General features: G+C 46.7%; 1 protein-coding gene across 4 annotated transcripts in view; it reads right to left on the bottom strand.

Annotated features, from left to right (window-relative positions):
• LOC115457896 (acetolactate synthase-like protein) overlaps window positions 1-27,882 on the bottom strand; it is a 226,003-nt gene that overhangs the window by 59,845 nt on the left and 138,276 nt on the right. For all 4 annotated transcript variants that reach the window (XM_030187572.1, XM_030187574.1, XM_030187573.1 and 1 more), the window contains one exon: window positions 4,767-4,901. In XM_030187572.1, coding sequence (XP_030043432.1) covers window positions 4,767-4,901 — 135 coding nt within the window. The remainder of the gene's footprint in view (window positions 1-4,766; window positions 4,902-27,882) is intronic.

Here is a 27,882-nt window from a genome sequence, read left to right as displayed (position 1 = left end):
GAAGCCGTATCTTGCGAAGGATGTAAAAAGAATTGAAGCAGTGCAAAGGAAAGCTACGAGAATGGTATGGGATTTGCGTTACAAGACGTATGAGGGGGAGACTTGCGGACCTGAACATGTATACTCTGGAGGAAAGGAGAAACGGGTGATATGATACAGACGTTCAAATATTTGAAAGGTATTAATCCGCAAACGAATATTTTCCGGAGATGCGAAGGCGGTAGAACGAGAGGACATGAAATGAGATTGAAGGGGGGCAGACTCAAGAAGAATGTCAGGAAGTACTTTTTCACGGAGAGAGTGGTGGATACTTGGAATGCCCTCCCGCGGGAGGTGGTGATGAAAACGGTAACAGAATTCAAACATGCGTGGGATAAACATAAAGGAATCCTGTTCAGAAGGAATGTATCCTTGGGAGCTTAGCCGAGTTTAGGTGGCAGAGCCGGTGGTGGGAGGTGGGGCTAGTGGTTGGGAGGCGGGGATAGTGCTGGGCAGACTTATACGGTCTGTTCCAGAGCCGGTGGTGGGAGGCGGCGATAGTGCTGGGCAGACTTATACGGTCTGTGCCAGAACTGGTGGTGGGAGGCGGGACTGGTAGTTGGGAGGCGGGGATAGTGCTGGGCAGACTTATACAGTCTGTGCCCTGAAGAGGACAGGTACAAATAAAAAGTAGCACGTATGAATTTATCTTGTTGGGCAGACTGGATGGACCGTGCAGGTCTTTTTCTGCCGTCATCTACTATGTTACTATGTTACATTTCACTGTGGCAAGTGCTGAAATGAGGTAATTGAAAGCTGGCAAGGGAGGGGGCATTTGCTCTTGTCGGCAGTACTGGGACTGGCACCTGCGAGAAGTCATGAGTAAGATGTTTTGATTAAAATGAAAGATAGTAGAGGGTCAGATGCAAGTAGAGGGAGGGGGAGCTGAAGAGAGCAAGATGACCTGTGAAGTCATCTCACAAGATGCGCTCTGAGCATATCTTGTTTATAGTTAGAGCTTGAGAAAATGTGAAGTCATTTTGATCAACTGATAAGAGCCAAGAGCTCTGGTGAGAAAGCTAGGGTCCATTGGAGTCAATGGGGTTAAAATGGTATAAAAACAGCAGTCTGAGGGGTATTAAATCAGAAAGAAGGAAGGCTACAAGAGAAGGCAGGTGACAGACGTGTCGCGAACTGCTGCTCAACCATATGAATGACTGAACTGCTTGTACTGTCTTTGGGTAAGATATCAATGCTAATAAATTATATTACTATCAGGCTCATTTTCAAAGCACTTAGCCTCCCAAAGTTCCATAGAAACCTATGGAACTTAGCCTCCCAAAGTGCTTTGAAAATATGCCTCTATATCTACTAAATACTGGGCTCCTTTCTAATTGGGGAGGTCGCTACTGCCTAGACGGTGTAGAACTGTCATGAGCAGATACCAGGTTGGGGTAATCAAGTATCTAGAGGGGATATGCAGTTCCTTCCAGGCTAGTAGAAGGCCAGTGGCTCAGCTGCCCAAATGGAGATGGCAGACCTAATAAATTAACAGTGATGTCAAGTATACATGCTGTTAAAGAACACATATACTTTTTTCAGTGGGCAAACTTGTATGCACAGCTCATGTGAAACAGTCTGGGGAGGGCCTGCGCTGAAAGCCTTATTGTTTTTTGTTATTTTCACTGCCTCTCTCGTTCTCCAAGGATTGAGGGAGAGTATGCAGTCAGTAGCTTCTTTTATTCAGACTCAGCAAAGGTGAAAAGTCACTGAGGACCACCCAGTGCTGGACCCACTGGTATAGAAACTCAGGGGCAGATACACTAAGGTCCTCGGAAGAGCCCTTCCCTTACCAATTTCATAGCGAATCGGTAGGGAACAGCCATGCATCAAGGAAAGGGAATGCAAATGATCTGCTCGTTGTAGCTTACTTGCATTCTCTATTCCCTCAGAGGTAAGTCAGCCGGTCGAGCATGCGCAGAGCAGCCAAGCGTTATGCTGGCTGCTCTGCGCATGCCAAGGAAGTCCTTTATGGATGTCTTTCACTCAAAAAATAAGGACGTCCCTTGCGAGCAGGAAACTTGTCAGCAGCCTGAAACCTCAGAAGAGAAACAGTGCTGAAAAGAGCCCCAGTTAATTTAAGTGCTACTGCTCTTTCCATAGTTTACTGCTTTGAATGTTAAAGGCAGGCTTACATCAGGCAATTAGGAAGGACTTCTCTGAAGAAAAAAAAAAATCCAAGTGCTTGTCAGGGACGTCTAACAAGACGGACGTCTTCCTGCAGCTTTTGTGATGGGCGTCCTTCTTGGACGTGTTTTTCTTACCTGCAATTAGGAAGAACTTCTTTGAAGAAGAAGAAAAAAAAAAGGACGTCCCTGTTTTTCTTACCTGCCTGAACTGACCACAACCACAGTTCTCTCAACAGTCCCCTCCAAGGTTGTTTTCATCTTGCACCCCCCTCCCCCAGGATCGGGACGTGCGAGGATGTCCAAAACAACAGTTTTTGGACGTCCCTCCCTCCAGGTCTCTCTCACCCAATCCCAGCGCGTTTAGCTGATACTGGTAACAGCTAAACGCGCTGGGATTGGCTGAGAGAGACCTGGAGGGAGGGATGTCCAAAAACTGTTGTTTTGGACGTCCTCGCACATCCCGATCCTGGGGGGGGGGGGGGGGGGGGGGGGGGGGGGCGGTGCAAGATGAAAACAACCTTGGAGGGGACTATTGAAGAACTGTGGTTGTGGTCAGTTTAGGCAGGTAAGAAAAACAGGGACGTCCTTTTTTTTTTTTTTCCCTTCAGAGAAGTCCTTCCTAATTGCAGGTAAGAAAAACACGTCCAAGAAGGACGCCCATCACAAAAGCTGCAGGAAGACATCCAGCTCGTGTTAGACGTCCCCGACGAGCACTTGGACGTGGCTAGGCGGTGAAGGACGTCCATAAAGGACGCCCCTGATGAGCATTTGGACGGTTTTTTTTCACGATTTTTTTTGTTACATTTATAGAAGTTTTTAGAGGCTGCACAGCCCCAACGAGAGGTACAGACCTCCCGTTAGATTTTACACGGTTAGGCAATCGGAAAACGGTAGTGCATCTCATTACAATACAATTTATACACATTGGGGTACTAATTTACTCATCTGCATTCCGTGTTCGTTAGCAGCTACCGTGATCGGAAAATGGATCAGAGAAGCATTTAGTGCATGCCACTGTTTACTACTTGCTCGTTAACGGCTCATTAAGTTTAGTGCATCTGGCCCTCAGACCCTAACACACTGATGATCAAAAGCCCCGCGCTGTTCCAAACAGCGCTGGAACAGCGTGGGGCGTTATTAGACCTATGATCAGAGATAAATACATTTAAGCACGCAATTATCTCTGATCATAGGGTAGAAGTGTGGGAGGATTGTGCTGAGCGCTGTGCCTGAGCATGCGCTCAGCACAATCCTCCCACACTTGTTTGACAGGTCTGGGCTGTCAAAAGCCCAAACCTGTCAAACACAGGGCCTGGAGGTCCATGGGACCACCAGGCGCCAACTACCCCTTCCCTCCTCCAACCCACAAGGTAGGGAAGGTAGGGGGGGCTAGAGACCCACCGGATCTCCAGCCCTCCCTGAACCTGGTGAGGGGGGATTGTCGGGGGGGGGGGGGGACCGGAGGTCCGGTGGACCTCCAACCTCCAGCCCCCCTGTCGCTTGGGAGGGGGTCACCCACTAGCCCACTGGGGGGGGGGGGGAATCATGGGGAGGACCGGAGGTCTGCTGGACCTCCAGCCCCGTCACTGGGGGGGGGGGGGGGGTCTTTGGGATTGCTTTGTTGGGGGGATTGGGGGCCTGCTAGCATGCAAATTCAAGGACAGAGCTGGACAGGGCTCACCATTCCTCCCCAATGGTCTGCAAACCCTAATGCCAGCTCGGAGCTAGTGTAGAGTTTGCCGCAGCCAGCGACCCAATTTTTGGTGCGCTGGTCGCTGATCTTTGGGGATGATATTAGTTTAGCCCTGTTTTGCATGCTAGTTGCGTTCAGAGCCTTCGAGCGCGTTGTTTCACACGCTCGGGGACTCTGACCATGGGGCAGTAGTACATGCCGGCGCTAGTATAGCGCCTGCGTTTGCTTCTGATCACTCCCTGTACGTGAGCTTGTTCTCAAATGGGGAGGGAAATAAGCCTCAATGGACTCTTGCCCTGACCATCCCCCAGACTCAGGCTATGCTCCATCAAGTATCTGGGCCTACAACCTTCATAACTGCTACACCAGGCCACATGTCTGCTACAACCAAGAAAATAATGAGAGCTGAAGGCAGCAGCAACCCCATATAAGGGAAATGAAGCCAGCTCTGAGGTTTTTCCCTGTTTAAAGGTGGACATAAAACATTACCCTGGACTGGTCTGACATGGATTTTGATAAACAGCCCTAATTTTCTGTCCTGCTTCAGAAGTACCTCCAGATTCCAATTTGAGCCCTTTCTAGTCCCTGCTAGCCCTACTAACTTATGCAAATAAACCCAAAATGAGTGTCTGCACACAGAGTCTCATTCCTTCACATTCCCCTCAGGCTACCCCTGCTTATCAATAAGTACCTATGTAGTTTACAATGAAAACACTGTCTCGCAGGCGCAGGACAGTTAGCATGAATCCTACAGCTTCTACTTTGTTTGGAAATGTAAAAGGAAAGTGAAAAGCCCACCATTCACCTCATGCACTGTCTCTCCAGCTCTATTGCTTCCCTTAGATATGCTCCTTATAGTTCAACAGAAGAACATCCAACACAGTCTTTCCCCATGAGTTGTTCACCTTGAATAGCAATGGTAGGCTTCCAGAACATGTCCGAATTCTTCAAAAGTTGGTTTCGGTCTCTGTTAACAGCAATTATTTTACTGCGTCGACTAAGGATGCGACCATAAGAAAGCCGGAAATCACACACAGTACCTGCAAGACCAAACAATAGAGAGCATTCAGCAGGAATAAGACCCCACACACCACCATCAGATAAGGAATCACCCTGAGCCCATCTTTTCTCAGACATCAAATATATGACCTTCTCCTTCATGAAGTTCCCTGGAATAATTTATGTACTGTTAAAAATCATTGTGTTAATTTGCTGCTCTTCTGCTTTTGTAAATGTTTGTCAACAGCATTAACTATCACCTGGTGAACCATGCCCAACAATGTCATGCCTTCTTCGAGTCTATGAAGCTGCCAAAGTAACATGGGAATGCACATCAGCAGACACAATACTACTACTTTTACTAACCATTTCTATAGCACTACTAGATATACACAGCGCTGTACATTTATTTTAGGGAGGTACTTTCTCTGTCCCTAAAGGGCTCACAATCTACGTTTTCACACATGGGGCAATGGAGAGTTAAGTGACTTGCCCAAGGTCACAAGGAGCTGCAGTGGGAACTGAACCCAGGTTGCCAGGATCAAAGCCCACTGCACTAACCATTAGGCTACTCCTCCACTCCAGAGGCTGTTTTCTGGAGCTATGTGCCCTGCAAAAATATCCACACTTCTACATTTTTCACATTCTGCTGTCTAAAAAATACAATTCAAAATGTATCACAAGCAGAACACGCAAATAAAGGAGTAAGGGAGCCAAGTAGAGATATAACTGGGGGGGGGGGGGGGGGGGGGGGGGGGGGGGGGGGGGGGGGGGCGCACAATGCTGCTCCCCAAACAGATTTTGAATGAAAAGGCACCTATGTGGATTGGCCCTTGAGCCTCATGCCTGGCTACACTTCTGAAGCCAAGATGGGGATCAATTAAGGACACACCAGATGAAAATAAGTTCTTGGAGCAAAAGAATACAAAAAATATATAATAAATACTAGTAAAACATGCCCGTTTCTGGCGCAAATGAAATGGGCGCTAGCACGGTTTTCCTCCCGAACCCCCCCTCCCTCCCTACTCACCCCTTCGGCGTTGTGAAGGCACTGACCGCCATTGTTGCGGACCTCGGCACGCCAGCTTCAATCTGCTGAGTCGTTGGTTGTGAAGCCACTGATGCCATAGCTCCGCCCTCGATGTCATCATGTTTGACGCGAGGGCGGGACCCCAACACAGTGATTTTGGTGGCTTCACCACCACGAACCCTTCGAACCGGAAGGAAGTGCCCGGAGGACCTGACAGTGACGTCAGTGTCCTCAGAACGTTGAGGGTGAGTTTTATTATATAGGATAAAATGTTTATTGATCCAAACATGAAAAAAAATCTATAAAATTTCTAACCAATTTTACAAAAGGCCCACTCGACCCAGAACCTTTTATAAAATATTCATGAGGCTGGAGGGGAGTATTTTATTTTTAAAAAATACAAGTTTACAAAAAGAGCATTTTCACTCAGGGCCTTTTACAAGCAAGCACCAATTCTTGCTACTTCCATGTAAAAGATTTATATTTCTGAAAATTGCACTAATAAGGGTGGCCAAGGCCAATTTTAATATTTTAAAAGGTCATTAAAAATATCAAAGGGAAAAAGTATAACTGCCCCTTCAATCATTCCTCTAAAGTCCTGGTTGCCTAGGAGGAAGTGCAAAAGTCACCATGGAAAGTTTTAAAAATATATGTGTATTGCTGTGCAAGATTAGGAACTCACAAATTTTTGGTCTGCCTTGACCATGTCCAGGGCATGCCCCCTTTGTATCTTTGTGTCCAAGGCAATTACACATGTAAATAGAGGATTTGTAAAACTGGCATTTTATATATGTGTACCATAAACATGTGTAAATGTCAGCAGAGGCAACGGCACCTGCAGTGTCACAGGCAGTGTGGTGTGTTCTATGTCCATCCCCACTTCCAGATAACACATTGACATAAAGGCAATGCAAGATCTACATTGGGATTTACACCTGACTGCAAGAGAGCTAAGAGTCTGTGAGCCTGACTGCTGTTCCTGTCCACTCAGGTCTGTCATCTGAAACCCCTCTGTCACCACACCTGCTACTCCCCCCCCCCCCCCCCCACCACCTTCCAATACTATGCAACATAGGAGCCAAATTTTCAAAATGATTGGGGGTGCTGAATTTTTTTTTTTTTTTTACAGGCAGTGCGTCTCTCTCCCCCCCCCCCCCCCATCTTAAAATTCTGTCTACTGCAGTCTTCACCTGGGCAGTGGCAGCGCCACTTATAGGCTGCCTGCAACCTGCACCAGGGCTTCTTCCCTGAACAGTTCCACCCCTCAGTCCCCCTGTACTGTGCAAATATAAAGAGATGTAAATTTCAAAAACTGACATATTTCAATCACTATACTATAGGTTAACAAATACAAATAAAACAAAAAATGGAAAATATGATATCATTTTAGTGGACTAAATACATTTTTCAATTAGCTTTCAAAGGCCAAAACCTCTTTCCTCAGGTCAGGACAGTATACTTCCGTTATGGTATTCTGTTCTGACACAAGAAAGGAGGGTTTGGTCTCCAAACATTAGTCAAAAATGTATTAAAATTAGTCCAGTAAAGATATCACCTTACTTCCATTTTCTGTATTTATTAACACAGCTACCACACTACTTTATCCTAAACTAAAAATAAAATTCATTTTTTCCTACCTTTGTGGTCTGGCCGTTTACTGTTTCTAATTGTGTTGGTCCCAGTCTCTTGTTTCTTCTTTCCTCGATCTTTAACTTTCCCCCCTTTCCATCCAACCTCTACCCCCTCTCTCCCCCCTTTCTTTCCAGCATCTGCCCCCTCTCTCTCTCCTTTCCATCCAGCGTCTGCCCCCTCTCTTCCCTCTTTCCATCCAGCGTCTATTTTCTCCATCCATGTGTAGTTTTTCTCCTCTTTTCCCTTATCTCTGTCAGTATGCATCTCCTTCCTTTCTTCACTCCCCTCCATCCATATGCAACTCCTTCCTCTCTCTTCCCTCTCCTCCATCCATGTCCACCATTTTTCCTCTCTCTCTGCCCCTCCATCCATGTGCATCACCTCCTGTCTTCCCTCCCCTCCATCCATGTCCAGTATTTCTCCTCTCCCCTCCATGTGCATCTACTTCCTGTCTTTCCTCCACTCCATGTCCAGCATTTCTCCTCTCTCCCCTCCCCTCCATCCATGTGCATCTCCTTCCTGTCTTTCCTCTCCTCCATGTCCAGCATTTCTCCTGCCCTCCCCTGCATCCATGTACAGCAACTCTCCTCTGCCCTCTCCCCCATCCATATCCAGTAATTCTCCTCTCTCCCCTGCCCTCCCATCCATACATAAATAAATAATGCCACACTGGGAAAGACGAAGGGTCCATCGAGCCCAGCATCCTGTTCACAACAGCGGCCAATCCAGGTCAAGGGCACCTGGCAAGCTTCCCAAACTTACAAACATTCTATACATGTTATTCCTGGAATTGTGGATTTTTCCCAAGACCATTTAGTAGAAGTTTATGGAGTTGTCCTTTAGAAAACAGTCTAACCCCTTTTTAAACTCTGCTAAGCTAACCACCTTCACCACAGTCTCCGGCAACGAATTCCAGAGTTTAATTATGCGTTGGTTGAAGAAATATTTTCTCCGATTTGTTTTAAATTTACTACACTGTAGTTTAATCACATGCCCCCTAGTCCTAGTATTTTTGGAAAGCGTGAACAGATGCTTCACGTCCACCTGTTCCATTACACTCATTATTTTATATACCTCTATCATGTCATTTCTATAGCGCTACAAGGCATACGCAGCGCTGTACACCATATACAGAAAGACAGTCCCTGCTCAAAGAGCTTACAATCTAGAATCAGATGCATCCATCATTCTGTGTTCACTGCAGTGTGGCACAGGTGAAGAGTAACCATACCACACATTTATACAGAACCCTGTCTGATTTTGCAGGGCACTTTCTCCACATACCATGTTCCAAGACATAAAGCAGCACTGAGGCTCTGTGAGGAGCAATAAATTCTGTGCTTTTTATTCTATATTTCATCCTTTTCTCATTTGAGATTGTATTTCAAAGGAAACACTGTGCATATTTTACAATTTATGGTGCAACCACCATTTTTCAAATTATGCTCAGAATACAATGTATAGTCTACTACACAAAGCTCAGGAGAAGCTGGTTCCAATAGTAAATGAATAAGGCTTAACCTACCACTCCTATTAAAAGTGCAGCACAAAGACACTAACTCTGCCAAGATCCTTGTTAATGTCTGCCCAAACTTCTGAACAGGCTAGAAGTAGCCTAGTGGTTAGTGCAGTGGACTCTGATCCTGGGGAACTGGGTTCAATTCCCACTGCAGCTCCTTGTGACTCTGGGCAAGTCACTTAACCCTCCATTGCCCCTGATACAAAATACGTACCTGAATATATGTAAACCGCTTTGAATGTAGTTGCAAAAAAACCCTCAAAAAGGTGGTATATCAAGTCCCATTTCCCTTTCCAAAATGCAAAGTGATTTTTCTACATTCTCTGGCTACAAGAACCATAAACTCTTCTTTAGCATTTCAATTAAAATTTTAAAACAGAGAACAAAAAACGTTTTTCTTGCCATTGCACAATCTCCTTTTGGTTTCTCATCAGTTATGTGTCACAGCAGTTTAAGGTTCAAAACGACATTTGACCTTTTTAAACATTTGTAACAGCAGCCAGAGATAAAACAGAGCACCATTTAATAGGGAAAGACTCAGTGCTTGCAGTCTGTTTGAGGGGTGTAGGCAGGAGTTCAAGGAAAGTACAGCAATATGTACTGAAGACAAGGCAGGAGAAATTTATTAAAAACATTAAGACAAATAATATTCAAATCTGAGTTAATGTAAAACTCAAACAAGGAGACAAAGGTTTAGAACCATGGCCATTAACTGAAAAGAAAAAAAATAACCCTAAACATGAGCCCTTAGGACACTTTAGTCTCACTTTCAAAGACACATTTTTTCACGAAATAAGAGGACGACACAAATTAAACTTTTTTCTACCTCCTATTAGTTTAAAATCTATTACTTTGATTTACCTGACTGAACGGCAGTGAAAGCAGAGCAGAGCAGGCTCGCCTCTTCAGTCTTCTCCTTCCCTCTCTCAGCGTCCCGCCCTTGCGTAAACAGGAAATGAGGGCGGGACGCTGAGAGAGGGAAGGAGAAGACTGAAGAGGCGAGGCTGCTCTGCTTTCACTGCCGTTCAGGCAGGTAAAATCAGTTTTAAGCGCTGGCTGAGCTGCAGGAAAGCAAGGAGGGCAGGTTTCAAAATATTGGGGGTGCTCGAGCACCCACAGCACCCACGGAGTCGGCGCCTATGCTATGCAATATAGTTTAATAGTTTTAAAAATCTTGATATACCACCCTTCTACAAAAAGTCAGAGTGGTTTACAATATAAAATAAATAAAATCACATAAAATACAAAATAAATGCCATAGGTCAGTGATGGCGAACCTTTCAGAGACTGAGTGCCTAAACAGCAACCCAAAATCTAATTATTTATCGCAAAGTGCCATTCCCCCTCCCCCCTAGTTACAGGGTCCTCCTCCCTCCCAATTCAGCAGGATCCCCCCTCCCTCTAAGTTCCACAGGGTCCCCTCTCCCTCCCAGTTCCAGGGTTCCCCCCTCTCCCTCCCTCCCAGTTCCAGGGTTGTCGTGGGAGGAACCAGAATGCTGCTTATTCAATGACTCTCTCCTATCAGCATTTTCCTACTATGTGGTAGCCAATCTTTGTGCCCCACAAATGGAACAGTGTTTTATTTAATCCTGCAGTGCTGTCATAGTGAAAACACACCAGCAACCTTACATGGAGGCTGGTCTGACAAGGAAAACCAATGGTGTCAAAGACAAAAGCTTTTCCAGAGCAGCCTGCCCTTCCTCCGTCTGAGTACCAGGGCCCCCCTCTGAAATGTAAAAGTCATACCTGGTCGGGGTTAAGGTGGCGTCGGCGGCAGCAGTGAAAAGTGTGCTGACTCGGCGCGCCTTCAGCCTTCCCTTCTGTCTCTCAAGCTCTGTGGTCCCACCCTTGCGGAAACAGGAAATGAGGGCGGGACCAGAGCTTGAGAGACAGAAGGGAAGGCTGAAGGCGTGCCGAGTCAGCACGCTTTTCACTACTGCTGCTGCCGCCGACGCCGCCTTAACCCCGACCAGGTATGACTTTTTTTCGGAGGTGGGCCTTGGAGCTCGGAGGGCGGGGTGGGGAGGCTGGAACTGGCTGAGGCGATGGCGCGCGTGCCAACAGAGAGGGCTCTGCGTGCCCTCTCTGGCACGCGTGCCATAGGTTCACCATCACTGCCATAGGTAATAGGAAAGTACACAAAGGGCGCAAATATAACAATTAAAAACAAAAGTAATTGCAGGTCTACAACTACCATCATCCTAGATCAGCTAGCCAAGCACCTTTTGAAAAACATATGATTCCAGCTTAACTTTAAATTGCTGAAAAGACTCTTCCATCTGCAACTGTAGAGGAAGTTGGTTCCATAAAACTGGAGCCCACTAAAGAAAGGCACTGGCCCTAGTAACCAAACAAGCAAGGGACGAATCCGAGAGAGCTAACAACGAAGCATTAGCATAGTAACATAGCAGATGATGGCAGAAAAAGACCTGCATGGTCCATCCAGTCTGCCCAACAAGATGAACTCATGTGTATACCTTACCTTGATTTGTACCTGTCTTTTTCAGGGCACAGACCGTATAAGTCTGCCCAGCACTATCCCCTCCTCCCAACCACCAGTCCAGCCTCCTACTGGGCCTATAAGGATTAATCATAGATTTTAGATAAAAGGAGAACCCTTGTGCATCAGTCAAAACTTTATATAAAGGCCGATACTCCACCAGTAACCAGTGGAAATGAACATATAAAGGGGTTACATGATCTCTCCCACTCCTCCTAGCAGACAAATGGCTGCATTTTGCAGTATTCTAAATATTTTAAACACCACGGGATTCCTTAATAAACCACATTCCCATAATCAAGTTTACAGATGACCAATGAATGTAAAAACATATGAAATTTGGTACTATCAAAATAAGGTTTGACCACATGTTACATTCTCAAAACAAAAAAACAGACCGCAAAACCTGAGCAAATTGCTGCTCAAACCATAACTTAGCATTCAAAATCACTCCCAAATAGCAAAAAGAATCGGACATACTAAGCCGACCCTCTCAAAATGAAGGCATAATTATAGGGCAATGCAGATGGCCAGTCAACCAACAAGCTTTAGATTGGGCCACATTCAAAATCACTTTATTCCTTCTCAGTCTAATACCCCTCTCTTAACCCGGACTGCAAGGGACTGAACAACTCCAACTTACTCAGCTGGCACAACATTTCATTTTATTTATTACCACTGATATACAGCCCTTATCCAGTATGGTGAACTCCTCTCACTTCTCACAATTTTGCAGGGATACACAAGTTAGAAATCGGTCTACAGTCTGTCTCACCCAAACTATCCTTATCTTTCAAAATTGGCCACACAACTGCCTTCTTCCATCCTTCCGGGACCCAACCCTTCTCCAAACTCCTCCTTAACATTCCATGTATCAAATACTTCTTGTCCTTCACCTATCCCCTTCCTCGGTGCAGTGAGTCCCTTCTGTGATCCTGTCTGGTTCTCAGCATGTTCATCATTCTGCACAATCCCAACTCATGTGTAGAATAGGCGCTGCCACAACAAAAAGATATTTGCAGTTCTCAGAACTCCCCCTCCCCCACCTACATGTCCACCTCCCTCTTCTGAGGTGAGGTTTTCCTTGCGGGTCAAGAACTGATGCTTTGGAGCCAGTACAAACCTTCCCGTGCAGCTTCTGCCAGAGACTATATATTTATTTAAATATAAAGGGGGAAAATGCATACTCCACAGGAAAAACGACAAAAGAATCTAGAAGTAATAATAAAGTGGCAAGACTCTACACATTATTTTTAACATAGGACAAAGGGGCATCAGATGTTATTAACAGGAGCTATGGAATCTCTTATATAGAGCTATTCCAAATCCAAGCTCCATATTGTTCATCAATCACTTGCCACCTATTTATATTTAATTGTACTTCATTTACTGTAGCCTTTTCTACAGATTGTGTAAGCCACACTGAGCCTGCAATTGGTGGGAAAATGTGGGATATACAGTGAAAACTCGGTTTTCGTTGACTTCGGATTTCGTCGTTTTCGGTTATCGTTGACGCTGCCCACGCTGCTAATTTTGCATTCTCACGTGTCGTTCTTCTGGGGCGTTGTTTCCGGTCATTTAGCCCACACTGCTGCTTCTGGTTGAGTGCCTGTACAAAATCGCCAGCTCTTTAATGAGAAAAATTTCGTCGTTTAGCCCACACTGCTGCTTCTGGTTGAGTGCCTGTACAAAATTGCCAGCTCTTTAATGAGAAAATTTTCGTTGTTTAGCCCACACTGCTGCTTCTGGTTGAGTGCCTGTACAAAATTGCCTCTGCATAACTGCCTGCTCTCATCATGGGACCAAAAAAAGTTTCTATAGCCAGCAGTCCTTCAAAGAAGAAGGACAGGAACATGATTGAGTTGAAGAAGGAAATCATTGAAAAATACGAGAGTGACATTAATATTGCTGAAATTGGCCACATGTACGGGAAGTCACCATCCACAATAAGTTCAATCGTGGCGAAAAAGGAAGCAATAAAGGAGGCAAAATTAGCAAGAGGTGTGAATGCGCTAACAAAACAGAGATCACAAACAATTGAAGATGTGGAACAGTTATTATTAATTTTGATCAATCAAAAACAGTTAGATGGCGATTCTGTTTCTGAGGCCATCATATGTGAAAAGGCCAGACTGTTGTATGCCGATCTCATTAAGGAAATGCCTGGGACGAGTGCTACTTCACTAAGTGATTTTAAGGCCAGCAGAGGCTGGTTTGAAAAATTCAAGAGGCGCACTGGCATACACAGTGTTACTAGGCATGGAGAAGCTGCGAGTTCGGACAAGTCTGGTACCGAAAAATTTGTGTCTGAATTCAAAGATTACGTAGAGGCTGAAGGATTCATCCCCCAACAAGTCTTCAACTGTGAAGAAACTGGCCTGTTTGGAAGAAAATGCCAAAGAGAACGTTCATTACACAGGAGGAAAAGGCACTGCCAGGACATAAGCCTATGAAAGATAGGCTAAATCTTTTGTTATGTGGTAATGCTAGTGGTGATTGTAAAGTGAAGCCCTTACTGGTGTACCATTCAGAAACTCCTAGAGTATTTAGCAGAAACAATGTGATCAAAAGTAAATTGTGTGTGATGTGGAGGGCAAACAAGAAAGCATGGGTCACGAGGGCAATTTTCATGGAGTGGATGAATGAAGTGTTTGGCCCGAGTGTGAAAAAATACCTCCAGGAAAATCATTTGCCCCTTAAGTGCCTCCTGTTAATGGACAATGCTCCTGCACATCCTCCAGGTTTGGAAGATGCACTGTTGGAGCAGTTCAGTTTTATCACTGTGAAGTTCTTGCCCCCTAATACCACACCACTCATCCAGCCCATGAACCAGAATGTCATTTCCAATTTCAAAAAACTGTACACAAAAGCATTGTTTCAAAGGTGCTTTGAGGTGACATTGTCCTTGAGAGAGTTCTGGAAAAACCATTTCAACGTTCTCAACTGCATCAGCCTCATAGATAAGGCTTGGCAGGGAGTGACATCCAGGACGATAAACTGTGGCTGGAAGAAATTATGGCCAGGATGTGTGCATGAGAGAGATATAGAAGGGTAAGATCCTTCACCTGATGACCCTACACATGTTGTGCAGTCAATTGTTTATTTGGGTAGGTCCATGGGTTTGGAGGTGAGTGGTGAGGATGTGGAAGAGTTGGTGGATGACCACAGTGAAGAACTAACCACTGAAGAGTTGCAAGACCTTCAACTAGAAGTGCAACAGACGGCAGATGAAGAAGTTGCTTCGGATAAGGAGGAAGAGACAGGAGAGAATGTGCCTTCTTCAGAGATTAAGGACATCTTCTCCAAGTGGAGTAAAGTACAGGTGTTTGTGGAGAAAAATCACCCAGACAAAGCTGTTGCAAGCCGTGTCTGCAACTTGTTTAATGACAATGGCTTGCCCCATTTTAAGCAAATCTTAAAGAGGCGACAGAAACAAATCTCTTTGGACAGCTTTCTTGTGCGGCATGGGTCCACAGACTCTGAAGCTGGTCCTAGTGCTAAAAGAACAAGAAGGGAAGTGACCCCCCCCCCCCCCCCCCGCCCAGATAGTGCCAAAAGAACAAGAAGGGAAGTACGGCATGGGTCCTAGTGCCAAAAGAACAAGAAAGGAAGTGACCCCCCCCCCAGATAGTGCCAAAAGAACAAAAAGGGAAGTGACCCCCCCCAGATAGTGTCCTTATGGAGAGGGGTCCCCCTTCCAAACAATAATCTCTGCTCCTCTCTCTCCATCTTCCATACACCAAGAAGAGTCTTCAGAAAGGTAAATGCCATTTTAAATGTTCATTTATTCTATACATTAGTCTTTTTTATTCATTTAAAAGAATTTAGAAGAAAAATTGCTTGTTGCCTTGGTTTTCGTCGGTTTCGGTTTTCGTTGATATTTTTTGGACGAATTATCGACGAAAATCGAGGTTTCACTGTAAATGTATTAAATAAATATATTAAAAAATCTTTCATAAATCTTAATCAATTTTTATAAGCACAAAGAAAGCTTTACTTTCAAAACTTTCAAGGCTGCAACCATGAGCAACAAAACACAGGCAGGAAAATATATTTATGAACAAAACGAAGAGACTACTTAGCTTTCAAAAATGCAGGCTGCACTCAACACTGGAAAACTGACACCAGAACACCTGATGCCCACATCAAACAAACGGCATTTCGGTCAACAACCAACATCCGGGGTAATTGCTGCAGCACCAATTTAAACTGCTTGCATTCAAATATGCAGGTGAGCCAACGCCAAACTCAATGTTCAAAAACGGGAAGCATGATGTTTCAATATGCCTTACAAAAAGGTCTAGGTGGGAAGGCTATAAATGTTACTATTTACTAAATCCAAGTTTCTGAAAGTGCAGGCAGTAACAAACGACTAGGGCTACAACACATCTATGTTTTCTATTTTACAAAGCCAGCTGCTTATCTACTACTACTACTTATCGTTGGCTCAGTATCTGTCTCCACCACCGGGGAGCCAGAGTTTATAGATTTGGAAGGTACAACATTCTTTTTATTTCAATTGCTTTTCTGTGATTTCATGTCTTTTATATTGTATTTGTTAACAGTGTATTATATGTACCTTGTTCCATTTCTGTGCAGTGCTGATTAAAGTTTTTTTAAAAAGCTGGCTGGTAAATGTTTTGCTCCCCCTGGCAGCGCAAAATGTTTTGCACTGCCTTGCTACACGTTTTGCTTGTACAGAACATTTTGTCAAATCTCACTACTGCTCCTTGTGATCTTGAGCAAGTCACTTAACCCTCCACTGCCTCAGGTACAAAATTAGATTGTGAGCCCTCCAGGGACAGAGAAATCCCTAGTGTACCTGAATGTAACTTACCTTGAGCTACTACTGAAAAAGATGTAAGCAAAATCGTAAGTACATAAGTATTGCCATACTGGGAAAGACCAAAGGTCCATCGAGCCCAGCATCCTGTTTCCAACAGTGGCCAATCCAGGTAATCAATATCCGGCAAGATCCCAAATATGTACAAAACATTTTATACTGCTTATCCCAGAAATAGTGGATTTTCTCCCAAGTTAATTTAATAACGGTCTGTGGACTTTTCCTTTAGGAAGCCGTCCAAACCCTTTTTAAACTCCGCTAAGCTAACCGCCTTTACCACATAAGTACATAATTAATGCCATACTGGGAAAAGACCAAGGGTCCATCGAGCCCAGCATCCTGTCCACGACAGCGGCCAATCCAGGCCAAGGGCACCTGGCAAGCTTCCCAAACGTACAAACATTCTATACATGTTATTCCTGGAATTGTGGATTTTTCCCAAGTCCATTTAGTAGCGGTTTATGGACTTGTCCTTTAGGAAACCGTCCAACCCCTTCACCACTTTCTCCGGCAATGAATTCCAGAGTTTAACTACATGTTGAGTGAAGAAAACTTTTTCTCCAATTCATTTTAAATTTACTACATTGTAGCTTCATCGCATGCCCCCTAGTCCTAGTATTTTTGGAAAGCGTGAACAGACGCTTCACATCTACCCGTTCAACTCCACTCATTATTTTACACACCTCTATCATATCTCCCCTCAGCCGCCTTTTCTCCAAGCTGAAGAGCCCTAGCTGCTGTTTTAATCTACCCCTCTATAGACCCCCGGGGAGACCCTTTTCCCACGGAAGTGTACAGAGGATTTGTGCTTCTACAATCTGCTGGAACGCCTCCCTGAATTCCAGTGATACCCCTTCCCATGGGTATCGCCGTTGGGGAGGCACCAAACATGGACAAATCTGTCTTATATCATCTTGTGATCTGGCTTAGGATTTTAGCCATCAATTCCTTGATCTTGGCTTTTGCACTGCTTTTGAATGTCACACTAAATTCTAATGAGGCTTATCAAGCAGCCCTGCTTCTGCAGGTGCTTAGCAACAAGGCCATCATCAGATTTTTAGGCCTAGTCAGTGCCTTTTAGCAGTTTAAGCTGTTTAAGGTATGTAAATTGACCCACCACTATTCCAGTGGATGGATCCCAAGCGGGGACACATATTAACTTACAGGAAAAGCACGTCCTTGCTCAGCCAGTCATAGATTTTTAAACCTAGCTGGTATTTTTACAGCCTGAGTCCTAAAATCTGGCCTTCCACCCTTCCGGTGGGCATCCAGTGAGGGCCTCTTGCTGTACTATAATTATACATTCCCCACTTGTCACCCCAGTAGCTGGGGGTGACACAAAACTAGTTTGTCACTATCTATTCCAGAAGGTGGCAAGCTATCAAACGAGAGGGGGAGTTTTGCTCTTATGGACTGCTAGCAGATATTATGCAAGACAAGAAACTTCATTCTTAGGTGGTATATTTTTGGGCATATGGAATTCCCTTTATATTACCCCATCCCTTGGGCCCTGATGTCATCTCTCTTGAGGTTTTATGAATGGGACAAATCCAGGAGTTCATCTACAAAATCCCATGAAGTATAGGTATGCGGGTAATGGCAATTTCAGGTGGATCATACTAATAAACACTTTCAGGTCTTTCTATGGCTTCTATTCTATCTGCTGCATAGTGCATGGGGAGATAATCTAATGTATCTGTCTCAGTGGTCCTCGGAAGGAATAGTGGTTTTGATTAAGCATTGTTATGGGCTCAACAAATATATGGTTAGTACTCTGATTGCAGGCTGTTTTAGGTTGTAGGTATTCAGAATCCTTAAACAGGTCGGAATGCCTGGACCTTACTATTACTCATCATTAGCATCCAATCATGAGCACTAAAAAGTGGATAGCAAGTATGTATGCCTCATACAGCAAAAAGGGTCAATCCTAGGAAAATTTATATTAACAAAGGTCATGCATGGATCTTGACATATGCATAATGACCTGGAAGTATGGGAAGCATTTTATATATCCGTTACCCAACTTGGAGCTTAGTCAAACCTACAGAAAGACATGCAGCTTAAGTAAGCTTAAGTAAGCCCACACCAAAGTTAAACAATTGCATAACTGGTTGATACTAACAGGGTTTACACCTACATTATGATATCTTAGCCAGTATTAGGGTTTGATGTTACCCTTGTATCTGTGCAATATCAACTTCAATTTAAATTACATAAACAGAAATAACGGGGAAACTCTTAGAAAAACATTTAGAACAATAAAGGAAATAATAGGAAAATAAAAATAAAACCTTTTCAATATATAGACAGGATTACTGCTAAACTGAAAATAAAACAAAATATGAGTCTATAATGTCCATAAACAGCAACTGTAAATCTCAAATTAAGTATCAGTTCTGAATTCTCTTTCATCGATCATGGTTGAGGCGGTGGAAGTGCAGAAGAATCTGGACACAGATCTGGAAGATCTAACAGGGCTGGGTTTTCACAGCAACTTGGGCAAGGAATCAGTAGAAGTGACAGTCTTAATACTAGGAATTGGGATTTGCAGAATGTATCCCCACTTCTGGCTTGCATAGTGTGCAAGACAGATTGGCAATTACTACTAAGAGATGATCAAATAACAATATAAGTATATGGAACAAAAGAAAAGAGTACAAAAAAACCAACAATAAAAATTGATTGTTCAAGTTATTGAGGTATGGAGGGTCAGGATTATGGTGCACAAAAATAGTCAAAAGACACAGGCAATGCGTTGCAATCTATCGCCAATAGGTATGGAATCTTCACCTGCGATGACTACCATTCACCAAGGGTTGGGCCCTCAGTTGCAGGAGGCCAGCAGGACTTACGAGCTAGATGATTCAGAAAGAAGGGTAGAGGCCAAAGCTTCTTGCAACTCCAGTAAGTGGAGAGCCTGTCTCTTTTGCTCATGGACCAATTGATGCATATGTTGAAACTCACGCTCAATAATATCTCGTATCTCACACCGGGTAATGTTGGGGTCTGTGCATCTGCCTTTTAATCTAGCGATTCTTTGCTGCAACATAGCCTTCAGATCAGATACATTATCGGGTAGCTCTTCTTTGCTAGCAGTCGTCTCCTCGGTGAGGGACGTCAACGGGATTCCTGTATCCATCTGGGGAAAGGCAAAACTTAAACAGACCAGTAGTGCAATTTATGTGGTAAATTTATTGAAAGAAGTCATAATGCTAGCAGGAGTCATGAAGAACCAATGCGTAAATACAAGAATTAGAAAACGAGCCTATTTCAGACAAGGGGTTAGGAGGCAGGTCGTGGGTATAAATGGGGGCCAGGAAGGAGGCTTGGTAAGAAACAAAACATCGAGAATGAAAAATTTCAAAAAAACAAACAAAAAAAAAAGATAAAAAATAGGCTTACAAAAAAATAAAAAATAAAAATAAAACAAAATATTATACATCTGAATTGCAGCAAGGCATATTCAGATGGCAATACAAGAAAAAGGTTCCTTGAAAAAGACAAATGGAAGAAAGAAAAAAAAAAAAATATTCAAAAGTGCAGACACCTTCACATAGAATTTAAGTAACCCTTTTCAATCAGTCAAAGAAGTAGGAAGAAGCATATCGCTTCAAGACAAAACCACCACGTGGCAAGAGTTAGTTGAAGCAAGGTGTTAGTTAAATACACAAAGCATTAATTCCAGGACCGCTGCATACAAATAGTTTACACCAGTTTTTCTCACAATCACTCGCAGTTAAAGACAGAGAGATAAAAAGAGCAATAGTTGGCATTCCAGGGGTTATTGTGATAACCTGTTTTAGATAGAAAGGAATCAGAAAGTGGAGTGCATAATTTTCCTTATTTATGTCTGAAAGCTTCACCAATTCTCTGTTCAAGAATACTACAAAATCTATGATCTGCGCTAAATGCTCCCCCAAATGGCCAGTTCAAGGGAATATTTCTCGCATTTATTCCATATAACGGATAATGGTTATTAAATATTTCTTCTTTCTTAGACAAGGAAATAATGAAAAGCTTTCAGATATCACACACACCATAAAGAGATTTCAAAAATGAAGGCTTTATATTCATGAAAAAAACTAAAGAAGTGAATGTCACATCAATTTAAACAGCGCAACAGTTAAAGCAGAAAACATTTTAACAATGAGCAATACACAGCTTTTATTTAAAAGGGATCCCGTATAAAGTAAAATGGCATAAATAAGTCAGTTAAGGTATATATAAAAAAAACATAAAATGAACACCCTCTGGGGATCGCTCATCCCTGCAGTTGATAAGAACTCCCCAGGGAAGGTATGCATAAAAGCAACTAAATAACTTGCTGACTCAGTTAGGTCATTTGTATGGTACCATAAATATACACCTGCAAAGCGAATGCTACATACCTGTAGAAGGTATTCTCCGAGGACAGCAGGCTGATTGTTCTCACTGATGGGTTGACGTCCTCGGCAGCCCCCTCCATCGGAAAGTTTACTAGCAAAGGTCTTTGCTAGTCCTCGCGCGGCCGTCTTCCCGCCCGAAACCGGCTCGAGCCGGCCAGTCCAGTATGTAGCAAGACAATACACTTCAAGGGAAGACTCAACTCCAAAGGGGAGGCGGGCGGGTTTGTGAGAACAATCAGCCTGCTGTCCTCGGAGAATACCTTCTACAGGTATGTAGCATTCGCTTTCTCCGAGGACAAGCAGGCTGCTTGTTCTCACTGATGGGGTATCCCTAGCCCCCAGGCTCACTCAAAACAACAACCATGGTCAATTGGGCCTCGCAACGGCGAGGACATAAGTGAGATTGACCTAAAAAATTTACCAACTAACTGAGAGTGCAGCCTGGAACAGAACAAACAGGGCCCTCGGGGGGTGGAGTTGGATCCTAAAGCCCAAACAGGTTCTGAAGAACTGACTGCCCGAACCGACTGTCGCGTCGGGTATCCTGCTGCAGGCAGTAATGAGATGTGAATGTGTGGACAGATGACCACGTCGCAGCTTTGCAAATTTCTTCAATGGAGGCTGACTTCAAGTGGGCTACCGACGCAGCCATGGCTCTAACATTATGAGCCGTGACATGACCCTCAAGAGCCAGCCCCGCCTGGGCGTAAGTGAAGGAAATGCAATCTGCTAGCCAATTTGATATGGTGCGTTTCCCTACAGCCGCTCCCCTCCTATTGGGGTCAAAAGAAACAAACAATTGGGCGGACTGTCTGGTGGGCTGTGTCCGCTCCAGGTAGAAGGCCAATGCTCTCTTGCAGTCCAATGTGTGCAGCTGACGTTCAGCAGGGTAGGAATGAGGACGGGGAAAGAATGTTGGCAAGACAATTGACTGGTTCAGATGGAACTCCGACACAACCTTTGGCAAGAACTTAGGGTGAGTGCGGAGGACTACTCTGTTATGATGAAATTTGGTGTAAGGGGCCTGGGCTACCAGGGCCTGAAGCTCACTGACTCTACGAGCTGAAGTAACCGCCACCAAGAAAATGACCTTCCAGGTCAAGTACTTCAGATGGCAGGAATTCAGTGGCTCAAAAGGAGGTTTCATCAGCTGGGTGAGAACGACATTGAGATCCCATGACACTGTAGGAGGCTTGACAGGGGGCTTTGACAAAAGCAAACCTCTCATGAAGCGAACAACTAAAGGCTGTCCTGAGATCGGCTTACCTTCCACACGGTAATGGTATGCACTGATTGCACTAAGGTGAACCCTTACAGAGTTGGTCTTGAGACCAGACTCAGACAAGTGCAGAAGGTATTCAAGCAGGGTCTGTGTAGGACAAGAGCGAGGATCTAGGGCCTTGCTGTCACACCAGACGGCAAACCTCCTCCAATGAAAGAAGTAACTTCTCTTAGTGGAGTCTTTCCTGGAAGCAAGCAAGATGCGGGAGACACCCTCTGACAGACCCAAAGAGGCAAAGTCTACGCCCTCAACATCCAGGCCGTGAGAGCCAGAGACTGGAGGTTGGGATGCAGAAGCGCCCCCTCGTCCTGTGTGATGAGGGTCGGAAAACACTCCAATCTCCACGGTTCTTCGGAGGATAACTCCAGAAGAAGAGGGAACCAGATCTGACGCGGCCAAAAAGGAGCAATCAGAATCATGGTGCCTCGGTCTTGCTTGAGTTTCAACAAAGTCTTCCCCACCAGAGGGATGGGAGGATAAGCATATAGCAGGCCCTCCCCCCAATCCAGGAGGAAGGCATCCGATGCCAGTCTGCCGTGGGCCTGAAGCCTGGAACAGAACTGAGGGACTTTGTGGTTTGCTCGAGATGCAAAGAGATCCACCAAGGGGGTGCCCCACGCTTGGAAGATCTGGCGCACCACTCGGGAATTGAGCGACCACTCGTGAGGTTGCATAATCCTGCTCAACCTGTCGGCCAGACTGTTGTTTACGCCTGCCAGATATGTGGCTTGGAGCACCATGCCGTGACGGCGAGCCCAGAGCCACATGCTGACGGCTTCCTGACACAGGGGGCGAGATCCGGTGCCCCCCTGCTTGTTGACATAGTACATGGCAACCTGGTTGTCTGTCTGAATTTGGATAATTTGGTGGGACAGCCGATCTCTGAAAGCCTTCAGAGCGTTCCAGATCGCTCGTAACTCCAGGAGATTGATCTGCAGATCGCGTTCCTGGAGGGACCAGCTTCCTTGGGTGTGAAGCCCATCGACATGAGCTCCCCATCCCAGGAGAGACGCATCCGTGGTCAGCACTTTTTGTGGCTGAGAAATTTGGAAGGGACGTCCCAGAGTCAAATTGGAGCAAATCGTCCACCAATACAGGGATTCGAGAAAACTCGTGGACAGGTGGATCACGTCCTCTAGACCCCCAGCGGCCTGATACCACTGGGAGGCTAGGGTCCATTGAGCAGATCTCATGTGAAGGCGGGCCATGGGAGTCACATGAACCGTGGAGGCCATGTGGTCCAGCAATCTCAACATCTGCCGAGCTGTGATCTGCTGGGACGCTCGCACCCGCGCGACGAGGGACAACAAGTTGTTGGCTCTCGCCTCTGGGAGATAGGCGCGAGCCGTCCGAGAATCCAGCAGGGCTCCTATGAATTCGAGTTTCTGCACTGGGAGAAGATGGGACTTTGGGTAATTTATCACAAACCCCAGTAGCTCCAGGAGGCGAATAGTCATCTGCATGGACTGCAGGGCTCCTGCCTCGGATGTGTTCTTCACCAGCCAATCGTCGAGATATGGGAACACGTGCACCCCCAGCCTGCGAAGTGCCGCTGCTACCACAGCTAGGCACTTTGTGAACACCCTGGGCGCAGAGGCGAGCCCAAAGGGTAGCACACAGTACTGGAAGTGGCGTGTGCCCAACTGAAATCGCAGATACTGTCTGTGAGCTGGCAGTATCGGGATGTGTGTGTAGGCATCCTTCAAGTCCAGAGAGCATAGCCAATCGTTTTGCTGAATCATGGGGAGAAGGGTGCCCAGGGAAAGCATCCTGAACTTTTCTTTACGAGATATTTGTTCAGGGCCCTTAGGTCTAGGATGGGACGCATCCCACGTTTTCTTTTCCACAAGGAAGTACCTGGAATAGAATCCCAGCCCTTCTTGCCCGGATGGCACGGGCTCGACCGCATTGGCGCTGAGAAGGGCGGAGAGTTCCTCTGCAAGTACCTGCTTGTGTTGGAAGCTGTAAGACTGAGCCCCCGGTGGACAATTTGGAGGTTTTGATGCCAAATTGAGGGTGTATCCCTGCCGGACTATTTGGAGAACCCACTGATCGGAGGTTATGAGAGGCCACCTTTGGTGAAAAGCTTTCAACCTCCCCCCGACCGGCAGGTCGCCCGGCACTGACACTTGGATGTCGGCTATGCTCTGCTGGAGCCAGTCAAAAGCTCGCCCCTTGCTTTTGCTGGGGAGCCGCGGGGCCTTGCTGAGGCGCACGCTGCTGACGAGAGCGAGCGCGCTGGGGCTTAGCCTGGGCCGCAGGCTGTCGGGAAGGAGGATTGTACCTACGCTTACCAGAAGCATAGGGACCAGTCTTCCTTCCCCCAAAAAATCTTCTACCTGTAGAGGTAGAGGCTGAAGGCTGCCGGCGGGAGAACTTGTCGAATGCGGTGTCCCGCTGGTGGAGAGACTCTACCACCTGCTCGACTTTTTCTCCAAAAATGTTGTCCGCACGGCAAGGCGAGTCCGCAATCCGCTGCTGGAGTCTATTCTCCAGGTCGGCGGCACGCAGCCATGAGAGCCTGCGCATCACCACACCTTGAGCAGCGGCCCTGGACGCAACATCAAAAGTGTCATAAACTCCTCTGGCCAGGAATTTTCTGCACGCCTTCAGCTGCCTGACCACCTCCTGAAAATGCTTGGCTTGCTCAGGGGGAAGAGCATCAACCAAGCCCGCCAACTGCCGCACATTGTTCCGCATGTGTATGCTCGTGTAGAGCTGGTAAGACTGGATCTTGGCCACGAGCATAGAAGAACGGTAGGCCTTCCTCCCAAAGGAGTCTAAGGTTCTAGGGTCTTTGCCCGGGGGCGCCGAAGCATGCTCCCTAGAACTCTTAGCCTTCTTTAGGGCCAGATCCACAACTCCAGAGTCGTGAGGCAACTGAGTGCGCATCAGCTCTGGGTCCCCATGGATCCGGTACTGGGACTCAATCTTCTTGGGAATGTGGGGGTTACTTAGTGGCTTGGTCCAGTTCGCAAGCAATGTCTTTTTCAGGACATGGTGCAAGGGAACAGTGGACGCTTCCTTAGGTGGAGAAGGATAGTCCAGGAGCTCAAACATTTCAGCCCTGGGCTCGTCCTCCACAACCACCGGGAAGGGGATGGCCGTAGACATCTCCCGGACAAAGGAAGCAAAAGACAGACTCTCGGGAGGAGAAAGCTGTCTCTCAGGAGAGGGAGTGGGATCAGAGGGAAGACCCTCAGACTCCTCGTCAGAGAAATATCTGGGGTCTTCCTCTTCCTCCCACGAGGCCTCACCCTCGGTGTCAGACACAAGTTCACGAACCTGTGTCTGCAACCTCGCCCTGCTCGACTCGGTGGAACCCCGTCCACGGTGGGGGCGTCGAGAGGTAGACTCCCTCGCCCGCATCGGCGAAGCTCCCTCCGCCGACGTAGTCAGGGAGCCTTCCTGGGAGGTGGCCGCGGTCGGTACCGCACACGGTACCGACGTCGGGGACCTCAACCTGGGCGATGGGCCAGCCGGCGCCACGCTCGACGGTACCGGAGGTGCAAGCACCGCCGGTACCGGAGGGGTAGGGCGCAACAGCTCTCCCAGAATCTCTGGGAGAACGGCCCGGAGGCTCTCGTTTAGAGCGGCTGCAGAGAAAGGCTGAGAGGTCGATGTAGGCGTCGACGTCAGAACCTGTTCCGGGCTGTCCAGAGTGGAGCGCATCGACACCTCCTGAACAGAGGGTGAGCGGTCCTCTCGGTGCCGATGCCTGCTGGGTGCCGAATCCCTCGGCGACCCAGAGCTCTCGGTGCCGACATGGGGAGGAGACCGGTGTCGATGCTTCTTCGACTTCTTCCGAAGCATGTCACCGGAGCTCCCCGGCACCGACGAGGAGGACGTAGAATCCATCCGTCGCTTCCTCGGGGCCGAGACCGAAGAGGGTCGATCCCGGGGGGGCTGTACCGCAGGAGCCCTCAGGGTAGGAGGAGACCCACCCGATGGCTCACCGCCACCAGCAGGGGAATGGACAGCCCTCACCTGCACTCCTGACGATGCACCTCCGTCCGACGACATCAGCAGACGAAGTCTCGGTACCACCGACGTCGATACAGTCGCCCGATGCCTCGGCGCCGATGCAGAGGTCCGATGCCTCGATGCAGTCGATGGAGCGGCAGCCAAGGAAGATGGTCCGGACGCTGACGACGTCGATGCACTCGATGCCTCCGGTGCCGATGCCGACGAAGAGCCCGAGAACAAAACGTTGCACTGGGCTAATCTCGCTACCTGAGTCCGCCTTTGTAACAGGGAACACAGACTACAGTTCTGAGGACGGTGCTCGGCCCCCAGACACTGAAGACACGACGAGTGCCTATCAGTGAGCGAGATTACCCGGGCGCACTGGGTGCACTTCTTGAAGCCGCTGGAAGGCTTCGATGTCATGGGCGGAAAAATCACGCCGGCGAAATCAAAAGCCGAAATGGCGAAAATTGGAGCACCAAAATTTAGAGGGAGAAAAATCTCGACCGAGGCCAAAAGAGGCCTACCCAGACAACGAAAGAAAACTTACGGGGCAAAAACTGAGAAATACGGGAAGGGCAGAAAACCCGAAAGGGTCTTCCGGAACACTTCCGGAGCGCTTCCCGAACTTTTTCAAGGAAAAAAGGACAAAAACACGTCGAAAAGGACGCGAGAGGTCGACTCTCTGTGGCACGAACGGCGTAACACGACCGTACCGAGTGCGGACGAAAGAAGACTGGCCGGCTCGAGCCGGTTTCGGGCGGGAAGACGGCCGCGCATGCGCGGTGCGCATGGGCGCGCGAGGACTAGCAAAGGCCTTTGCTAGTAAACTTTCCGATGGAGGGGGCTGCCGAGGACGTCAACCCATCAGTGAGAACAAGCAGCCTGCTTGTCCTCGGAGAATGAAACCTAGAGAAATATAAAATAAAGACATGTCACCTGTAATAGAAACAGAAACATCACACCAACACATATACAGAGAAATGGTTTCTGGATACTAAATGAGGAGCTGAGTAGTATGAGTAACTGTGAACTACAAAATAAGTTCGGGTTCGGATTACACCTAGTCATTATGGGGTGGGTAATATTGTTCCCTAGGTCTGTGGTCACTGCGGACGGCGTTGATCCGGGTTCCACAACGGGAACGACCGGCGATCCGGAGGATTTTGGCGGAATTGATTTCTAGGTCTGTTCCGTGGTGGTTGTGGACATTTACGTGCGTAATGTCCATATTGGTAACAGCGATAACATTGGACATCTGGATAGCGATCAGGACTAGGGTCAGAATGGTAGTCTCTAGGTTGTCTATTTGTGCCGGGTGGGCCTTTTTCAAGTTGAGACCGGCGGCCACGATTATCAGGGTAATCATTCCTACAGTCTTGGCGATGTGGGTTATCTAGCGAGGGGAGGTCACTTGGTCGCCTGCGGTCTCTCTGTGGCTGTCGTATCTGCATCCGGGAGACACGTAGCGATGGGGAGTCTGAAGGAGGTTGACGGTATTGAAGGCTGCGTGTTCGAATCACGTCGGGGTCACCACTGTTTTAATCTACCCCTCTATAGACCCCCGGGGAGACCCTTTTCCCACGGAAGTGTACAGAGGGTTTGTGCTTCTACAATCTGCTGGAACGCCTCCCTGAATTCCAGTGATACCCCTTCCCATGGGTATCGCCGTTGGGGAGGCACCAGAAGGCGCAGTTCAAGTCTAATTCCCATGACCACAGCTTTCTGTCTATTTGGATCTAAATGAATCTTTGGCCATTTATGTTCCCACATAAATTCTATGAAAAGTCTAGAAAACTGTTTCAGTGAGAAATCTTACTTGTGTGTGTGTGTGTGTGTGTGTGTGTGTTAGTTTGCAAAACAGA

Source organism: Microcaecilia unicolor, chromosome 14 (genome assembly GCF_901765095.1).
Source record: "Microcaecilia unicolor chromosome 14, aMicUni1.1, whole genome shotgun sequence".
Lineage (NCBI taxonomy): Eukaryota > Metazoa > Chordata > Amphibia > Gymnophiona > Siphonopidae > Microcaecilia > Microcaecilia unicolor.
The sequence above is the reverse complement of the archived record's forward strand: the minus strand, read 5'-3'. Positions and strand labels throughout refer to the sequence as shown.